The 18,204-nt window shown below is 43.4% G+C and overlaps 1 protein-coding gene across 1 annotated transcript; it reads right to left on the bottom strand.

The window, feature by feature from the left end:
- Positions 1-492: 492 nt before the first annotated feature.
- Positions 493-10,680, bottom strand: LOC118780641 (FYVE, RhoGEF and PH domain-containing protein 2-like). The gene is made up of 17 exons (XM_036533254.1): positions 10,610-10,680; positions 10,249-10,301; positions 7,868-8,132; positions 7,302-7,391; positions 6,866-7,014; positions 6,160-6,316; positions 5,587-5,725; positions 4,963-5,021; positions 4,303-4,449; positions 3,682-3,774; positions 3,448-3,527; positions 2,924-2,954; positions 2,724-2,816; positions 2,269-2,403; positions 1,736-1,879; positions 1,369-1,506; positions 493-958 (listed from the first exon to the last, which is right to left on the bottom strand). The coding sequence occupies exons 1-17, from the start codon at positions 10,637-10,639 to the stop codon at positions 752-754; spliced, it is 2,010 nt and encodes a 669-aa protein (XP_036389147.1). The 5' UTR covers positions 10,640-10,680; the 3' UTR covers positions 493-751.
- Positions 10,681-18,204: the final 7,524 nt, after the last annotated feature.

The following is an 18,204-nucleotide window of genomic DNA, read 5'->3' as shown; positions in this document are numbered from 1 at the left end:
ACCAAGAGTCAGCAAAAGACTGGCTCGCTGTAAACATTCACTTCTGACCACAGAGCTAAAGTGAGGAAATGGAATACTCAACACAACAGGAAAACTAGAAATGCTACAACTGAATAAGCAATTTGGCAGATATACATGCAAGAGGCCTTTCCACTGCATTCATGTAGCACTCTAACATGTACTGGCTTTAACAGTAGTCTTGGAGACACTGGATCCGTGAGCTTATAGTCGATCTTCTCACACTGCTGTTTGCTGTTGAGACCCAGAGGTCTAAAGTTACAGAATTTGAGCCGTGTCCTAGTCCTTGTACCAATTAAATCTACTTTCCCAAGTTCAGACTAGCACTCTGGCTGACTGCAGGCATGTGTTGCTTGAAGGGATGCACAGCAGATTGTGTAGGCAGAGGAATAGCACACTGATTATGTGAAGAGAGCAGAAGGGTTGATATATGCACCTTTTTTGCATAACCAATACCATAATGCGAATGCAGTATCAGATCTTTATTTCTTTAATTAAATTACACAATAAAAGCATTAAAACAATTATCACAGTCTTCATCACCAGCAGCATACAGACATGATCACAACTTGGAGTTAGGGATACTGATATTCGTGAGGCAGGAAGAAGGAGCATGTTAATAAGAAAATAGTAATTTGGAGTTAGTTATGCTGACGTTAGGTATTGGTCAGTAGGATCAGATTAGGGCATTAATTAGCTAATAATAATTTTCTTTTGGCTAGACGTGGGAATTTTATGAATCTGCGTCCTGCATCGGTTCCTCCCCACTGGCTACCCGGTTGATCACCTCCGCCCACCGGTCTCTGAGCTCCTCCGATTCAGCCAGGAAGGTCAAGACCTGCTTTGATTGGCTGAGCTGGAAGGCACACTTGTTGTCGCCCACCACATGTTCCTTCACTTGGTAGCCCAGCAAGGGGATGGTGATCTGCGCTTTCACATCCTGTTTTCAGAAGAAGGGCCTTTTCATCAGCAAGACACCGCAGGAAACTAGCCAATCCCAAATTAGCATCAGTTTTAATATCATAGTTAATAACCCTGGTTGCCATGGTTTAGACTAGAGGGTTTTTACACTTAAACAAACCTTAACACTCCTGCATAAGCAATACACAGTATACTGGGTCATTTGACAAACTGAAGCCAGGCACTCCACTGTACAACAGAGGCTGAACCATGAATATTTAATTTACGACATTGCTGCCTAAACCAAAATTGGGTGACCGGTTTCCCCAATGGCAACACAAGTTATGCTCCACTATAGATCTGTGTGGTAAGTGGCATGGATTCAGACACAGATCAATGAAAGCTGAGGTCCTCACTGTAGAACCTGGTGTGGGAAACAGCGCCCCCTACCTGTGGTGCAGTATACATGTACAGGATGAGGGGCTCGTCTCTGGGGATGACAAACCAGCCTTTGGTCCTGCTCTGCTTGTCAATCATTGTCAGGAAGCTACACATCAGGCTCCGCCCTGACACTTCACCAGCCTGTTTCTGAGACAAGATAGGAAGTCAGCACCAGAGATAGATACTGGATACAATACAAGCCCCCATCCCAATACCCAACCACAGAAACATGAACACACAGACACACAGATAAAGGATCATGGCATGTGACAAATAAAAACTTTGAACTTTGACACACACTTTTGCCATCTGACCACTGACTGTGCAGACACACACACACACACACACACGCACGCACGCACCCCAGGCCACATACCTCCAGTATTCCCCTCCTCCTCTCCTTCTCTCGTCCATCCCTCTCTCCAGCCAGGATGCTGTAGCAGGCCTTGCACACACGGTTCATTCTGTTCTCATCATACTGCAGCGCCGCCTTGTAGTCAGAGCATTTCCAGCACACCACCTGAGCAAAGCAAACACAGGGGACTATGGTACTGAGGAAGAGTCAGGCAACTGGTGAAAAATCTGTCACTCTGTCTGTTACTAAATGCTACATGAGAGGAGTATGACATTGAATTCTGCAAAGCAGGACAATGAATGTGCAATCAGCACTCAAAACACAAAAACAGACAAAAAAAAAAAAAAATCCCTATGTTAGATCTGTAGCACTGGTCGCTGCCTAAACCAGACTGGATCTAGTTAATTACTGCATATGACTATGTGCAGGGAATGATTACTCAGGAGAATCTGTGTGATGTGAGTGGAGGTGCTCTGAAGGCCTACACCTAAGTCATGGCAGTCATGTCCAGCAGGGGGCAGTGATGGTCTGGTAGCAGTGCTACTGGTACTCACGTGCCCACAGGCCCGGCAGTGATGTCGTCTCCGGATCAAAGCATTGAAGGGGTCCCCGCAGCGCATGCACATGGACACGAGGCTGTCCCGAATCCACTGAGGGGCCCGCTTCCCCAGTTCCTGATCCTCCAGCACCTGCCAGCCAATAGAACAGAACACTGACAATCAAGATTCTAAAGCACCTGTCAGCCAATGGAGTGGAATGGAGTGAAATACTGAAAGTGTTAAGGTTGGAGATTTACATATTTGGCACTTAGCAGACACTCTTATCCAGAGGGATTTGCTGTTATTATAGTTACTGTGAGAGTCAGGATCACCAAATGAGTTTTCTGTGTCTTTGCCCTATCACTTGATATTGCTCACTTCAGACAGTCGACTGTTTTACATCAAAAGATCCCTTAACATTAAAGCATGTTCTTTTGTTGTATTAATGTTTCTCTGAGCAAGTCACTCACAGTGACTTGTTGCAGTTCCTGACTCAGGCTGTTGGTGGCACTCTTGAAACTCTCTGACTTCTTCTCATATTGTTCAATGGCATCCTCACAAGCCTGGTATAGAGAGAAAATAAGCAGGCCATGGAGAGGTAGTGAAATACAGCAATGCTCAGGGACTTCAACTTGATAAAAAGATTAACTGAAACATTTTGAAGCCTTACCTTAATCCATGCCTCCATATCGGTCTGACTCCTAGAGGAAATTTACAGTCATTTTCCACAGTCAAAGTGACCTCCCCCCAGCATCCCTCTTCACACATTAACTTTCTTCCCTTCTGTTCTACACCAATGAAGCTCACACTTACACACACAAATTCAGTGTGCAGACATTCACTAGAATTTCCACAAAGGTGAAAGTTACTTCGTCATTTGAACATCAGAAACTGTTTTTATGTGCCTGACGCAGATGTGGTAACCATAGTGTTTGCTCTTTAAATCCCACCCAGCTCGAGTAGGAGTCAGGCTTGGCTGGGCTGATATAAACTGTCACCTGCCCCATCAGCCATTCCAACACAAGGCCCCAGTTTCTGAGTGAGAACACAGATGCACGAAGGCAGTAAAGGAAACTGTCAGGCATGTAATGGTTTATTCATGGGCAGTGATGTTAATAATTACATTTTATTGTCTATTTATTGCCCCCCCCTCCCCCCCCCTCCCCAAACATACTCCAGCAGGAGCACACACACCTGGCCTGAAGCTCCAAGGTTCTGGACGTCCCAGAGACCAGGAAACAGTGAGGAATTTCAGCATCGTTCAGCTCCCTCACCTATACAGCACAGCACACACGGACACACACTCTGAGCTACGCATCAGGGGCAGGGCGGGATTTTGTTTGACCAGGTGTAGCATTGCATCTCATTTGAGCAGATGTATTCAGATGTGTTCATGCGTGTGCTTAGGTGTTGGGTGAATCCGGTCACCTGCATGCCCTCCACATCCATCCGTGCTTTGATGATGAACTTGGCCCCTGTCAGGCTGAACCTGGGAACGCAGTAGAGCAGCATGTTGCTGAACTGCAGGGAGACAACAAGAGGTACAGTGTAAGAGTACACAGGCAGCAGGTAACAGTGGAATTGGGCAGGAACACTCACTGTCAGGCAAACAGGCTACAGTACCAGCTGAAGGAGAACAGTAAACATATAATTAATCAAACTAAAAAACATCTGGGCCTTCTAATCTAAAATGAAAGGGTCCTGGGGACAAGCAAGAACTAAATGTACTGAGTTTAATCCAAACCAACATTAAACCAGTCCATTAGCAGTTTCAGAGAGCAGAAAAAACATTTATCATGGAATGAATGATAACCAGCTGTCCCCTGTCTGCAGAGTCATTAACAAGCTTGCTACTGTGTGACTGCAATGCTTCTGCTAAGCAAACGCCTATTTCCCTGGGCTCACTCTCAGTTCCATGTTCCACATTTCTGTGGTTTTCAGAGGCAAAAGTGAAGCACTGCATCTCTATGCTTCACTGAGGGACACACTGCGTTTAGCATTAACACACAGTATTCAAGGGAGCTGCACAGCAGAGGAGGGATATCCCACCAGGAAGAGGTGACTGTCCTTGCGAGTGTTGTTGCGGAAGGATATCTTGAGTACTGGTCCTTCTCGCAACAGCTTGTTGGAAGGGTCCACCATCTCCTCCTCCAGACCCAACATGGAGTACACCTCCCACAGCCTCTCCAAGCGCTCCTACTCAGAAATAAACTCAGGAATAAACACACACAATCACATGCATAGCACAAACATACACACTTGCACATATGCACATGCATGCATAACACAGACGCAAGCACACACAGAACACGAAGTAAACCTCCTACAGCCTCTCCAAGCACTCCCACACAGAAAGAAACTCAAATAATAATAAAAAAAAAAACACAGAATACAGAAGTTGCATTTATATAACGACAGCAGTAGTTCTGTTCTATCTCACAGTTACTTTCACTTCATCTCCTTAGGTAAACAAAAGGGTTCACTGCAGAACCTGTCCACATTCAGGACCGCATGGTGACCAATACTTTAATTCTGTCCAGTCAGAAAGCAGGTCACCAGGCCACCACAACCAAGACATTTCTTCACAACTGCCATCTGATCTATCATGTTTTTAAGTTAATGAGCATCTGCTTTCAAGAGACACTGAAAAATATTACATTTCAAAACACCACATGGCTCTAAAATGCAATTTTCAGGAAACAACTTCACCATGTCCGCGATGGCAGCGTTGGAGTGCTTGGCTGCTTCAAAGATGATCTCCAAGGATTCTAAAAGCCAGCGGCCAAAGAGGGAGAAACATAAATCTTTACGGAACAGGTTAAAAGCCCTTTTATTCCAGGATGTGACAAGAGCAAAATGCGGAAAAACATGAGCATAAAGAGTCTTCTTCCTACCACGGCACGCTAGTTAATTTATAAGATATACATGTGCGCAAATCTCACTTGCCAGACGCTAACACTGCAATAACACAGATCTACCAGAAACAAGTGGCGTATACCATACATACGCTTTCCAAAGCATGCAACTTAAACCCCACTGTAGAGCTGTAAAAGCAAGCACACCTCCTTAAATCACTACATATCATATGGCCCCAGACTGTGGAGTCTGAAAAGAAAATGGTGTAAACTACTGGAGTGACAGGAGTAACATTCACAATGCACGAAGCAGTAGAGGAACCTGAAAGTATGCATTTAGACATCGCTCCAAAGCTTCACATCTGATGCCTGCTTGTATTGTGGCTGAGTATACTTTTCCATTCCAACAGATCTACCCTCTTCATGTATTAATTGCACTCAACCACAGTTCTGTGACTCTAGATACAGGAACCCATACTCTCTGCATCTGCTCGGTCTGGGCTGGCCTCCGGAAGTTTCTTCAGGTAGTCTTTGAGCAGCATCTCGTAGCGAGGGATCCTCTGAACGGGCTCCAGCATGTGATGCTGTAGCGTGAGGTTCCCACTCTCCTCTCGTTTCTGCCAAGTAAAGCTCCCGTCACACTCCCGCTACTCTCCAGTAAAGCTCCTCTTACACTCCTGCTACTCTACAGTAAAGCTCCTCTTACACTCCTGCTACTCTACAGTAAAGGTCCCTTCACACTCCTAATACTCTTCAGTAAAGTTCATGTTACTTGCACTTTTACTACAGAAAAATAGAGGTCATACCCACCAAACTCTCCAGACACTGAAACTATCCCCGACTCTAACTTATGAAAAGCTCATGCATACCATTATACAGAATGAAAACAGCATGTGTTTTATGGGACTGTATATTGCTGAAATTATTTGTGATTTAAATCACACTTGAATTGCCTGTAAATGCTGCAGTTTACTGTTAATACTGCATGGGACAAAAGCCGATGCAATCTGTGTATGCAGCGGTGTCCAAGCGCAGCATCCACAGGGCTCACCTGAATGTCCTGCACCAGCTCCTCGAAGCGCTGATTCTTCTCCATCCAGGTGTTGATGAGCTCCATGGCACGGTCAAAGACCTTCACATACTCCCCGTACATCTTCAGAAAGGGCGCCACCTTCTGCAGCACATCCCCAATGCGAGGGTTTCGCCCCCTGTGGGATTCACCGGGAACAGCCACTGCTCATTAACTGAAGTTCCAAAGGAAGATTCAGCAGGATAATCTTCAGAAAATCTAGACAAATCATCCATTCATGACTATTAAAATCCCTTCTAACCACGTCCTTTTCCTGTCAGCTGTTCACGGCATCTCTCCTCGACCCCATCATCACCTTTCTTTTCCCTGATTACAATGTCCACACGGGGGATCAAAAACTTTGGCCCATGGCCTGGTGTGATCCCTTCATTGGACTCCAAATCAAATAAAGTTCAGCTAAAACCACATCACACGCAACCTTTGTACTTTGATTGTATGCAAATTCATATCTACTGAATGGCACCTTCACACTTCCTCATGGCAATCAGTTGCAATTAATCAGTAAGCGATGAAATCTAAGCAAACTACAGGCACTGAACAGCTGACCTTCTCCTAAATTCTATATTTATCTGCTTATTTATTAGTGCCATACAGACAGCTTTGGTGGTGCTCTCCATGGCTGTAGGTTAAGTAGTAACTGTGAGGTGCTTGGCCTGGCTGGTCTCACCACTCGTCCATTCTTCTCTGGAGCTCCGGCAGCAGGAAGCAGCTGTGGAACTGGTGGATGGAGGAGATGTTGGAGAAGATATGCCGCACTACATCCTCAGGGAAGGAGGCAGAGGAACGAGCCTCCTTCAGCAGCTCAGCAAAGAAAACCTACAGGGCAGGAGCACAGACTGAGCTCAAAGATACAGGAACAGAGAATATTGTCAGAGCTGAGGGAACACAGACAGCTCAAAGCTACAGAAACAGACTACATTTAAGGCTGCAATTAACCCACAGAAACGGATTTACAAATGGCTGATATATGTATAAGGAACCCATAGAAACAGGTGCATAAATGCCTTTTATATGCAACTAAACACTTCTCTGGGTGTCATTTTTACACAGAAATAAGCATTTTGACAGGCTGAAGACCAGATTAGTGCTCAAATGATTCTTACCCGGTCTAACAGGTACAGACGATTGACATAGGCCTTCTCTGTCTCCAGCAACTCGCTGGCTATCTTATACAGCTTCTCATCATTGGTCACCTGCAGAGAGAACACACTGTTCCAGCCAATCAAGCATCATAACAGAAAGAAGACAGAGCTGGGCTCTGACACTAACTGCAGCTGGGCTTATCTCATACTTGTTCTCTGGCCTGCATCGGCAGTGGTGCATGGCGTCTGATATCCTGCCTTCGTATCACGGGGCTATCTGAGCATGACAGACCAGACTTATGCCTGATCAGAGCACTCACACACCCACTGCTATGAATCCAGCTCTAAAGAGAGTGTGGCCTCTGCTAGGACCCCCCACAGGCAGGGTTTGCTTTACTTTGTACTGGGTTTGGGGTTCCTGTCTGAGATACACAGTAAAAATAGAAAAGTGGACAATACCTCCCTACTGTTCTTGAAGGAGGGAGACACCGGTGTGAAAGAACGGCATTTCACTTTATGTCCAAAAGATTGCTGACCTTGCAAAATACCTGCTTTTATGAGAACTCCAGCACTACCATGGGCCATACCTTCTTCTGTACCTCCTCTTCCTCTTCCTCTTCCTCCACAGGGCCTGCTGCCATTGTGGGTGGGGCCACTCTCCTTATCAGCCTGTTGGAGCAACTCCGTCTCCTGAACGACTGCAGCCCTCTCCACTGGCAGCTACTGCCCCCTACTGGCCCATCCTCTGTCAGCTCGTGGTACTGCTTCAGCTGGCTGTCCTGCGATTTCGCGGTTTCTCTTGGTTCCTGTGCCCTGGTCTTGGTCCTCTGTGGCCTGGTGGCTTCCTCTGGACTGAAGCAGGCACAGTTAGGCAATGCAGCATCTGGCAGACCTATTACTCAGCTGTGTGCCACTCAGAACAAGCAGCTTTACCAGCTGAGCTGCTCACCACCCCAACATCTCCGAAATTCAATATACATGGACCCCCTTTCCCAATACAACACAAAGCACAATACACAACTGCATTCAGCCCCATATCTACTTATGTCAACACAGCACGGTTCACATATACGTGCATATATGCACTCAGGACAACATCTTGTACTAGTAAAAAGTAAGTATATACCATACCTTACCACCATACCAAGTGACTATAATCTAATATCTCCCAATATACTGTATATATAAGGTGCCAAATCAAAAAAAAAAAAACAAAAAAAAAACAGCATGTCTGGACTGGATGCATTGCTCTACTTTACTTGCTTAGGAAACCAACTCATCCAAGGCAACTTGCCTAGTTTAGAACCAAACACCCTGTCCCTCATTTCCCACCTGGCTCTTTGTGGGAGCGGCTATGGCTTCAGGATAACTGTCAAGATACAGCAGTGTGCAATGGCAGAGTCCACTCTGGTGTAATACCCAGAGCCCCAGTTCTCCAACTCACACAGGACACTAAATAGCTGCAATGACGAGATAAAGGAAGTCGCACTTCAGTGCCTGCAAAACATGGTTCTGTGTTCTGTGTTGTAAACCAACATGAGTGGAAAATAACACAAATCAGATGGCTCAGAATTACTGGATCTGCTGGTCTCAGGGCTCTGTCCTCCTGGGCAGCAGTGGTATAGTGGTCTTATTACCCTAAGGTTGCCAGTTTAATTCCCAACTATTGCATTCTTGGGCAAAGTATCCAAACTGCCTTAGTAAATACCCAGCTGTATAAATGGATAACATGTAATCATTGGAAACTACACATTGCTCTGGATAAGGGTGTCTGCTTAGCAACTGTACCACTATCAGTTCTTCCAGCATCACACAGACATTGGCTTAGCACAGGACACGCATGAGCCTGGTAAAGGCCACCTGAGAGTTCTTCATTTGTATGGTTTCCTTCTTAGTGGACACTTTTAGTTCACCTTTCTTCACTGAGCAGCAGAAAAGGAAATAGATTCTCAAAACAGGGTTTGTGGATATGAGGCTTATAAGACGTTCAGAGCTACAAACAACTTCAGTGCAGACGTACACAGCAATAGCCTTCAGTACCTGTATGTCCCGGCACAGCACACAAAACCATACCTGCTCCTTATCTCAGTTGTGCTAGTCTGAGCAATGTAGCAGCTTTGCTAGCCAGAAGGAGAGATTAAAAGAAAACTAGTTTCAGACTCTCTGAAGATTCACAGACTACAGTGTGGCCATAAACTGCATTAAAAAAAACAGCTAAATCTTTCGTTAACCATAATTGTTACCTACAGCACTCTACAGGATTATCTTCAATAAGCTACCCCTACCTGTACAAAACAGTCTCACAAATACCTCCTGACACCCAGCTCATGAGGGAGAGAGACCTGCTGTCTCAGAACTAGTTTAAGTATATTAATCCAAGGACTGCACCCCAGGTCCCTCGCTGGCAGGCTAGCTATAAAAATGTCCAGATTGCCACTCAAGCCTCACTGTGGTTGGCAGAGCCCAGGGTGACTTACAGCCAGTGTCACTGAGAGGAGGAAGAGTGGCAGTCGTGACAGAAACACATATACAACACTACTTGACCCTCAATAAAATGTAGTTTTTGGGAACTACACAAAGGACTGCTTTGTGTATCAACATTCAGACTGAAGTATGCATTATTGAATATTTCTGAACAGACAAAAATTTCAAATTGTATTTTTTCTTCTATAACAGGTTTTTGTTCCAATGTATTCAAGGTTCAGAATAAATATTGAGGGCATTCCAAAAACAAAATCACATTTCTCATTTTCGTTTCTAATATCACGGTTCTCGCTGAATTATGTTGAAGTGAACACTTTTTTTTAAATTCATGCGTGGAATGATTTTTCAATCAAGGATACACAAAACAAACATTCTCAGGTGGCCTCAACAGTTACCGCAGGGAAATTAGAGCTGCTACATCAGTCCCAAAACCACCACCAAAGCACCGTGACCCTGGCCCAGTATGTAATGAAATATCACCCACCTTCCACCTTCGAATTTTGATATTATCTCAAACACGCTCATCCGATTCCACGACTCCATATCCGCAGGAACCCGCACACAAGCACAGCACAAGAGCACAAAACAGACGGCAGATTAATGGCCCCTGTGGTGTACACGTTGCTGCTGCTTGCAGGTTGCACTGAACCTTGAGAAAAACTTTCAGGTTTAGCCGGTCACCAAACCGAAAAGAGGAAGAAATATCGCGGGTGGAGCTCTAAGGGTAAGCAGTGTGAATTTACAATAACAACGGCCTGCTCTAAGGCCAGTCTGCATCAATTTATGCGGCAAATGATTTTTCTTTTATTTTTGTTGAGAGTATTTTAATCTACGATGTTACTTACCCGTATTCTGGAGCGCATTTTAAATTTCATTTCAAGAACAGGTCTGGGTAAAAATACCTACAATATTGTTCTTATTGATAAACCTTTTTGGTCGTGACTTCACATACACCCCGTTAATCGAATGCACCCGCAACGACGAGTTAGGGGCGCTCGCTCACTACAAACTTGCGAGCGGGAATGCTGGCATGTGGAGCCCTCTGCTGGTGAATCAACAAAATTTATTGCGCGGCAACCATGGCAGTAATAAAGCGCCGGGTTTTGGGGCACTTATTAGGTAACCTGTTGCCAGTGTTCAACTCATCTCAGACGACAGTGTGTCAACTCCTTGGTTTATCATGTAAGTGGAAGATGAGGGTTTGCCTAACAGATAGGCTACAGAGATGGTGAAAATCCAGCTCTCTTTGCACTAGACTAGAGTAACTGTGTTACATCACTGGTTCACTGGTTCCAGAGCAACATCGCCTGGGAGAGCTGCATTTGAAAGCCCTCTGTCCCTCCTCCTCTTGGTAACATCGATGTCTGATCCATTGGCGATTTTAGACTCTTTTTAGGGGTGCTCAAGCACACCAAAATTTCATCTCAGCCCCTTAAATAATGATGATAATAATAATAATAATAATAATTACTTAATTGGTTAATTAATTAATTTTGCGAACGTGTCTGCTAGAGACGGGACAAACAATTACAGGTTGAAATGGCTTTATTTAATCAGGTTTAATGTCCAGTATTCTTTATAAAGTCATGGGGCCATATTTATCAATCTTTGTGTACAACTTGCCGTAGGAACATGCGGACGCAGAATCCCACGATTTGTGTACGAAGGTTTTTCGTCAGTTATCAAACACCATGTACGCCTGATTGTCTTCATAAATCTGAGTGTAAATCAAATCATCATGAGATTATGTGCACATGAACGCACTTAACGTTCACTCCCACAATTGTTCTTATATGGACCGAGACACGCCTTTAGTCGAATTAGCATATAAAGATCCCACGTAAATCTGAGTGAAATGCAGACACTGATGTTGAGGATCGATGACAGGACGAAAGAAAAGAAAAAAAAAAAAGAAAAGAAATCATTCGGACACGGAGACAGAGGTGATGGTTGATGAGGTGGAGAGGAGAAAAAATGTCCTTTTTAGAGGCCAGACTAGCGGCATTTCAAATCGACGGAAAAATGCGGAGTGGCTCAAAGTGGTGACTGCTATGAATGCAGTTTCACCAGAGGCGCGTAGGTTGGAGGAGGTGAAGAAGAAGTGGTTGGATTTTAAAAGAGAGGCCAAAAAACGAATAAGCGCACACAAGACCAGTGTGTCCGCACCCGGCGCCACGAGGGGGCAAGAGTTTTGTGTACCCGAAAAATAGCAAAAACAACTAAAATATTGGAAACGACACGGAAGTGAAGTTTCGGTCAATGAGAGAGGGAGAACGAGAGAGCTGCATGGCCTGGGCAGAAAGACATCCAGACCCTGACGCTGTTGGCTATTATTTTGTTGATTTTAGCAGTCCTCTCTCAGTAGTTAGAATCGTTCATAAATTCTATCATTCTGCGTACTACGTTCCGAGTGCTCCGATTCCCTATATTGTGCGAGGACACTCAGGTTTAATACTGGCTTCACCACTGCTGTGAAATAAATGTATTATTTGATTTTGAAACAGTAGTTTTGTGGTGGTGTTGTGGTGTTTGTCAGAGGCTATTGCATGGTTAAATCAATGAATTTCATTAAACCTACCACCGGACCAATTTTAGGTGGTGACTTGGCAATCTGTCCCAAATATTCCTTTTTCATATTATGGCAATGACGCACAACCGCATGGAAAAGGTAAGGTAGGGAATTGTTCGCATCTAGTCAAAACGCCACTGTATTGCCACCCGCAGGATGAAAAAACGCAGAAATAATCAGCAGGATGATAACCTACTGTTTTACCCACCCCCAGTCACTTGACCCTGGCGCGATGACACTCAATGATTGGCACAAGACCATAGCTATATGAATGGACTATATTCTGCGGATGTGCACATATTGTAATATATATTTTTGTTCAAAAATAATAAAATAGTAGCCTAATTTAGTATGACTGCTGAATCATTTCTTTGGTAAGCAGCCGTGGTATAGGCGGAATAAACCACTCCTGGCGGTGCAGTTCTATGGAAATACACCACTTCAGGGTGGTTAACGGCCCCTTGGCTTCGCCGCGTCGCTTCACGCCACCCCGTCGTGGTTTATTTCCATAGAACTGCGCCGCCAGTCGTGGTATATTCCTTACTTAGAAAGTGTCTGGTTATAGTTCCATGGTGTGAATAGTGCCAAAGAACGTTAGCTGAGAGATTATCGATTGATGTGATCTTTCTGAGCTAGTCTGCTTGCACAGTTGCCAGCTAAGGAGCTGATGCACATTATTTTAAAGTAGTCACAGTATTTCTTATTCTGGTAGATTTGGGGTTCATGGTATATTTACAGTACATTTATGGACATTGAATTGAAGCATAGGAACAAACCCTGACTCATTGGAAATGTCTTTTTTTCCATAAATGGATATACGATTTTTTTTTTTTTTTTTTTAAGAAAAGAGCCAGGTTCAGGTGAGAGAGTAAGGTCAAAATGACGTTACCTCATTGCATTGCCCACAACAACCCAATATTCAATTAGAATAATGTTATAAATATGATATGGATCAATTTATACCTTTTATTAGATTATTCTCTGTTAAGTTGTTATGTTTGCCTTTTGGTTGACAGCACAAAGAGGGAGAGAAGAGGACAGAGAGGGAGAAAAGAAAAGAGCAGGATGGAGTCAGCAGAAATAGAGAGAGAGCAAGAAAAATATTCTGTGGTGTAAAACTCACTTACTAGCAATTCATTAAAAGTATTATTGTAAATTAAAATATCATATATAGAAAAATATTAATGTATTAATTGTTATCCAGTGAAATGAATGATTTAGCAGGGGGGTTGAACACTTTCACAAGGCACTGCATGTCACATTCTCATTGGGGCCTGAGCCCCCCTAAAGGTCTGATCCTAGAATTACCCCTGGTCTGATCAGCACTCTGGAAGTGAGGTGGGCATGCTCACACAGACACAGACACAGACACACACACATACAGGCTGAGTGTTGAACACTGATCGCAGGACACCTGCATCACTCATATAAAACAGCAGTGTGATTGATCTTAGTGGAGGGTCTTTGATCCCAGGTTCAGTGTAATCTGAGGCCCAGACTGTGTTCATTGTGCACCAGGTGTGTTTCAAACACAGTGCTGTTATACAAAGGTGATAAGAAATACCCATAAGGTAAATTAGTCATAAGAAAACCCCTGAAACCTGGCACCAATGCTGGCCCCATTCAGCTAATCTTTAATCAGTAGCAAGTCATATCTAGCAGTCACACATGCCTGCTTAGTCTGGTGCAGTAGTGGACTCCTACACCACAGAAGGGGTCTCATGTCCACTTGTAGACAGGAAATTGCCCAACAGTTGAAAGATATAGTTGACAGGATTTCACTTTATAGATATATTAATACAGTGACTATCAGAAATGTAATTTATCTGGTTTAAATGGGTGTTCACTTTGCTTGGGAGTGGACAGTTGAGCTGAATGTACAGCAAAGGAAAAACTTCTGCTGACAGAGGCCATGGCTGTTAGTGTGCAATGGTATGATGACATCTAGCGTGCTAGCTAGAATTACACAGCATTTCTTTTTTCCTCCTGTATTTTCCCTTTTGTATTTGTAGCATTGAATTACTGTGTAGTTCAAAATGTATTTCTTGTGTCTCAAATGTGTCTCACACTGTGAAAAATTAGGAATAACATCGCTCATTCCTTAAAATTTGTGGACAGCATGTTTCATAACTAGTCTTTTATTAAATATGAGATTCAACATCTTGGCCCCCTGCCATCTTCATTGAAATGGTGTTATTATTTTAGCAGCCTTTTTATCATTAAGCATAAAATGCCCAAAAAGGGTACCTTTAAAAATGTGATTGTCTGGTTTCGCATTGCTGATCCATTCCCTTATCTGCCACTCTTCTATCCCACATGCCCCCTCGAAGCTGAGGGGAAGTTTAGTGTTATGGAAGCTAAGGAGTGGTTAAATATTATGGAAGCTGAGGGGGAGTTTGGGATTATGTGCACCGTAATTTTCCTGTTTACCATAGTGTGGTAATTTATTTAAATTATTTGTTAGCTCATTGTTGCACAAGACTCCTTAAGGGATAAGGAGTATCTGGAGTGCTGTGTACTCATTACATGTGCAGGGGCAACTCTTCCCTCACTTCTTCTTCATCTGAAGAAGAAGATAAAGACAAATGCCTGTGGAAACCAGGCCTTGATCTTGGAGTGACACCATCTACCTATTGGTCAATATGACCAGAGCAGTGTGTTTTGAATGAACAGGATGTTCACCTCTGGTATGTGCTTTGATCTGGTGCAGTGTGAAATATTTTATACGGTGAGTTGGTACAGTATGACTTTGCTCATGATATTCTCTTTTATCATCACTGAAAAAAAAAGTTCATTATTAAGATACATTTGAAAGGTCTTTTCTTGTATTTTCCTCTTTACTGTTGGTTCACTCTCAAGCTATGCTGCAAGTTCACCTCATTTAATTGTTTAATCTTGCTGTGTCTCACCAGGCAGTCTGTTTGAAATGTCCCAGTGCTGCCCTCCCCAGCCTCAGCCATGTCTGCCTTGTCTTGGGAACTGCTTTTGCAAAGCTTTGTGTTACATGAGATGGAATGGGAGTGTCATTTCCCTGGGCAGAATTTATGCACACACACACACACACACACACGCACACGGTTTCCCCCAGCTCAGTCAATCATTCACCAACTTTTCATCAGCGCCTGTGTAATATTTAATCCCATTCCTCTGCACTGTGACATATATGGGATATGTTTTTTCTTGCGTTGATTATGGACAAAGAAAACATTCTTATTCTCCAGAGGACAGTCTACTGAACACAATGTCCAAGTCTCTGTTCCTCTGGACCGGGGTGTTAGCACTCCCAGAGTAACCTACCCCTCTGAGGTCTTCCAGAGCACAGCCAGTACTCTGTTATTTCTGCCAGACAGGGCAAGATTTTTTTTTTTCTGAGGTGGTGGGTGTTCTCTGCTGTATGGATTCCTCTTCATATCACACTCAGTGGGAGGGTGGGCTAGATCACTTTTTAAGACTTGCATCCAGAGAGCTGCGTGTTGGAGGGGTCAGGTCTCACACTGTGTCCTGTACCCTTCACCAGCTCTGCCAGAACTTACAGGCTCCTTTGAGATTTTATGAGGAAGCAGAGAACAGAACATAACCTTACAATGTCAGTAGATTTTTCATACAGTAATACTGGGACTAGATTAAACTTTGTTTGCATGTGCCAAGCAGCCACTCACAGCACTTCATTCAAATGACTGCCCCACTCTCCTTTGCCCTCAGCAACACTGATGATCAGTGTTCAGCAAATGAGCTGATCTCAGGCCTGTGAGTCACCAATCAGTTGTGAATATGAAAAGCTGCTTCTCTTTACAAGCCTCATTTCTGTGTACTTAACAGGCCTTAATCTGAAAGGTGACACCTACAGTGCATATGAATTTTCATCAATGTCTGTGTTTCAGCCAGCTGTGGAGTCTTGCTCAGTGTTCTAACTACAAGAGGGACATTGGTCCTTTATTGAACATTTCTGTTCCTGTTGTATTGGTGATACTTGAATGTAGAGTACTTACCTACATTTATTCCTCTTTTCTATTAATCACAAGAGCATTGCTTCCATATTTCTTCTCCAACCACAAAGGCAAAGTTTAAAATTTGAAATTTCCAGGGACTACTGCCACAGGCGTCATTTACGCTGGGAACATGTCCCCACCACTTTTTGGCGTAGCCCATTTTGTCCCCACCACTTTAAAAAGGTGTGAACACGTCGAACCTGTCGTTGTCCCCAGCACTTTTCAAAACAAACTGACTACCACACAGAAAAGGAAACCAATCTGTGATACAAAGCACACTGCTAATGGACATAATACAAATTAATATTATTACTGACAATAATGCAGTAGTTATGAGTACAGGAAACAGCTGCTGTTTATAGCAGAAATCTGTTCCAGTAAAATGACAGGGTGTGGGCATGCCATGACCTCAAGACATAAACAAGAGCACATGAAATAGTGAACTTTGTTATCATGAGCCTAAAGATTAGAAGAGGTGCAACCAATATATTTAGCAGGTGTAGGCTACGTCAGTAATGTAAAACAATTACAGTGCCCTGCTTTCTGAACATTAATTGTAAGCTCTTCAACCACAAGCGCCCCGACAAATTACTCACATTTCAGAGCACACAGTCTTTGGAATCAAGCCAAAAATGAAGAGTAACTTCCTTCTTCAATATTTAACGGTCACAATCCTTTGACAGGCAACAGAATAGACCAATGGAGGGTTGTGATAGGGAGGGGGTTGGAGAGTTACTCTGGCAGAACAGCAGGGGGAACTGAATGGATTCCCCAGGCATGTCCAGGCATATCTGGAGCAGTACAAGCATGCCAAGAAGCCTCCTTCATAACAGCTACTGGTTCTGTCACTATAACTGAGCTTACATGTACGTTATAACCCTCCACACGAAGGCTCCAGATTTCACGCATATAGAAACATTGACAAGAACATATTTGTTTATCCCTTTACCACTTTACCAAATATATTCATGAAAACTTAACAGCAAGGCAACCACAAGTCAAAGTACAAATAACTACCATCACTCACATCAAACTGAGCTTTGCTGGACTCTGAAGTTTGCTTCGGTTACGGTATCTATCGCTGTCTGTAGTTTTTTTTTTCCTTTAAATGAAATTGCTAAATCAATGCTCACTGGTCGCATTAATCGGTTTATTTTGGACTGTACAACCTTTCTTCTGAACACTGTAAATACACCGTCATGCAGGACTGAGAGTGTCTAAGAATAACGTCTCTACCGAAAACAGTGCCTGTAGTCTCAGCATTGTCGTCAGACTCTTTCATTCAAATGCGAGGTACTCGACACCAGAGGTGTCGGGTGTCCGCCTCTGCTGCACACATACTGAACATTATTTCAGAGTGAGAGAAGTTTCACCAAAATTTTGACGCAGGTGGTTTTACTCTAAACTGAGATACGCCCGTGAGCGAAGCCCTTCAATACGCACAACGTTAAAACGAACATTAGTTTGAAACAGTTGCAATATTGGGCTAATGACTAACTCAATAATAGCAATAGCTTAAAATCACACTCGGGGAAAATTTATCACGCTCTTTAACACATTTGGTAGAGCCAATGAACCCACATGACTATGCACACAATGGTCTATCCTGGAATAAAATTACAAACGGTACGTGACTTTAAGGATGTTAAGGATTACAAAGATAGAAGGTGGTTGTTTAAGGTAGGTGTTTATGTAGGCCTATTAATGAATGAAAGATTATGAAATGTACGAACAGGTCGATTAAGATGAAGAGTAAAAAAAAAAAGCAGTCAGTTCCAGTCGATTTCTAATGTAAATTTGATATATGTCTGTTTTAGTCACTAAACAGTTACTACTGAAGCCAAATGGATGAGAGCATATTATATTCTGATTTTAGTAGGTT

This window comes from Megalops cyprinoides, chromosome 7 (assembly GCF_013368585.1).
Source record: "Megalops cyprinoides isolate fMegCyp1 chromosome 7, fMegCyp1.pri, whole genome shotgun sequence".
NCBI classification, from domain to species: domain Eukaryota; kingdom Metazoa; phylum Chordata; class Actinopteri; order Elopiformes; family Megalopidae; genus Megalops; species Megalops cyprinoides.
This window is presented reverse-complemented; position numbering and strand designations above follow the sequence as displayed.

Bases quoted from the DNA above. Each gene is read 5' to 3' on its own strand.
- LOC118780641 (XM_036533254.1), bottom strand. From the start codon at position 10,639: ATGAAATTTAAAATGCGCTCCAGAATACGG. The intron at 6,317-6,865 runs GTGAGACCAGCC...TGAATCCCACAG, and splicing joins CAGAGAAGAATGGACGAGTG to GGGGCGAAACCCTCGCATTG. The intron at 3,775-4,302 runs GTGGGATATCCC...GTCTCCCTGCAG, and splicing joins AGGACAGTCACCTCTTCCTG to TTCAGCAACATGCTGCTCTA.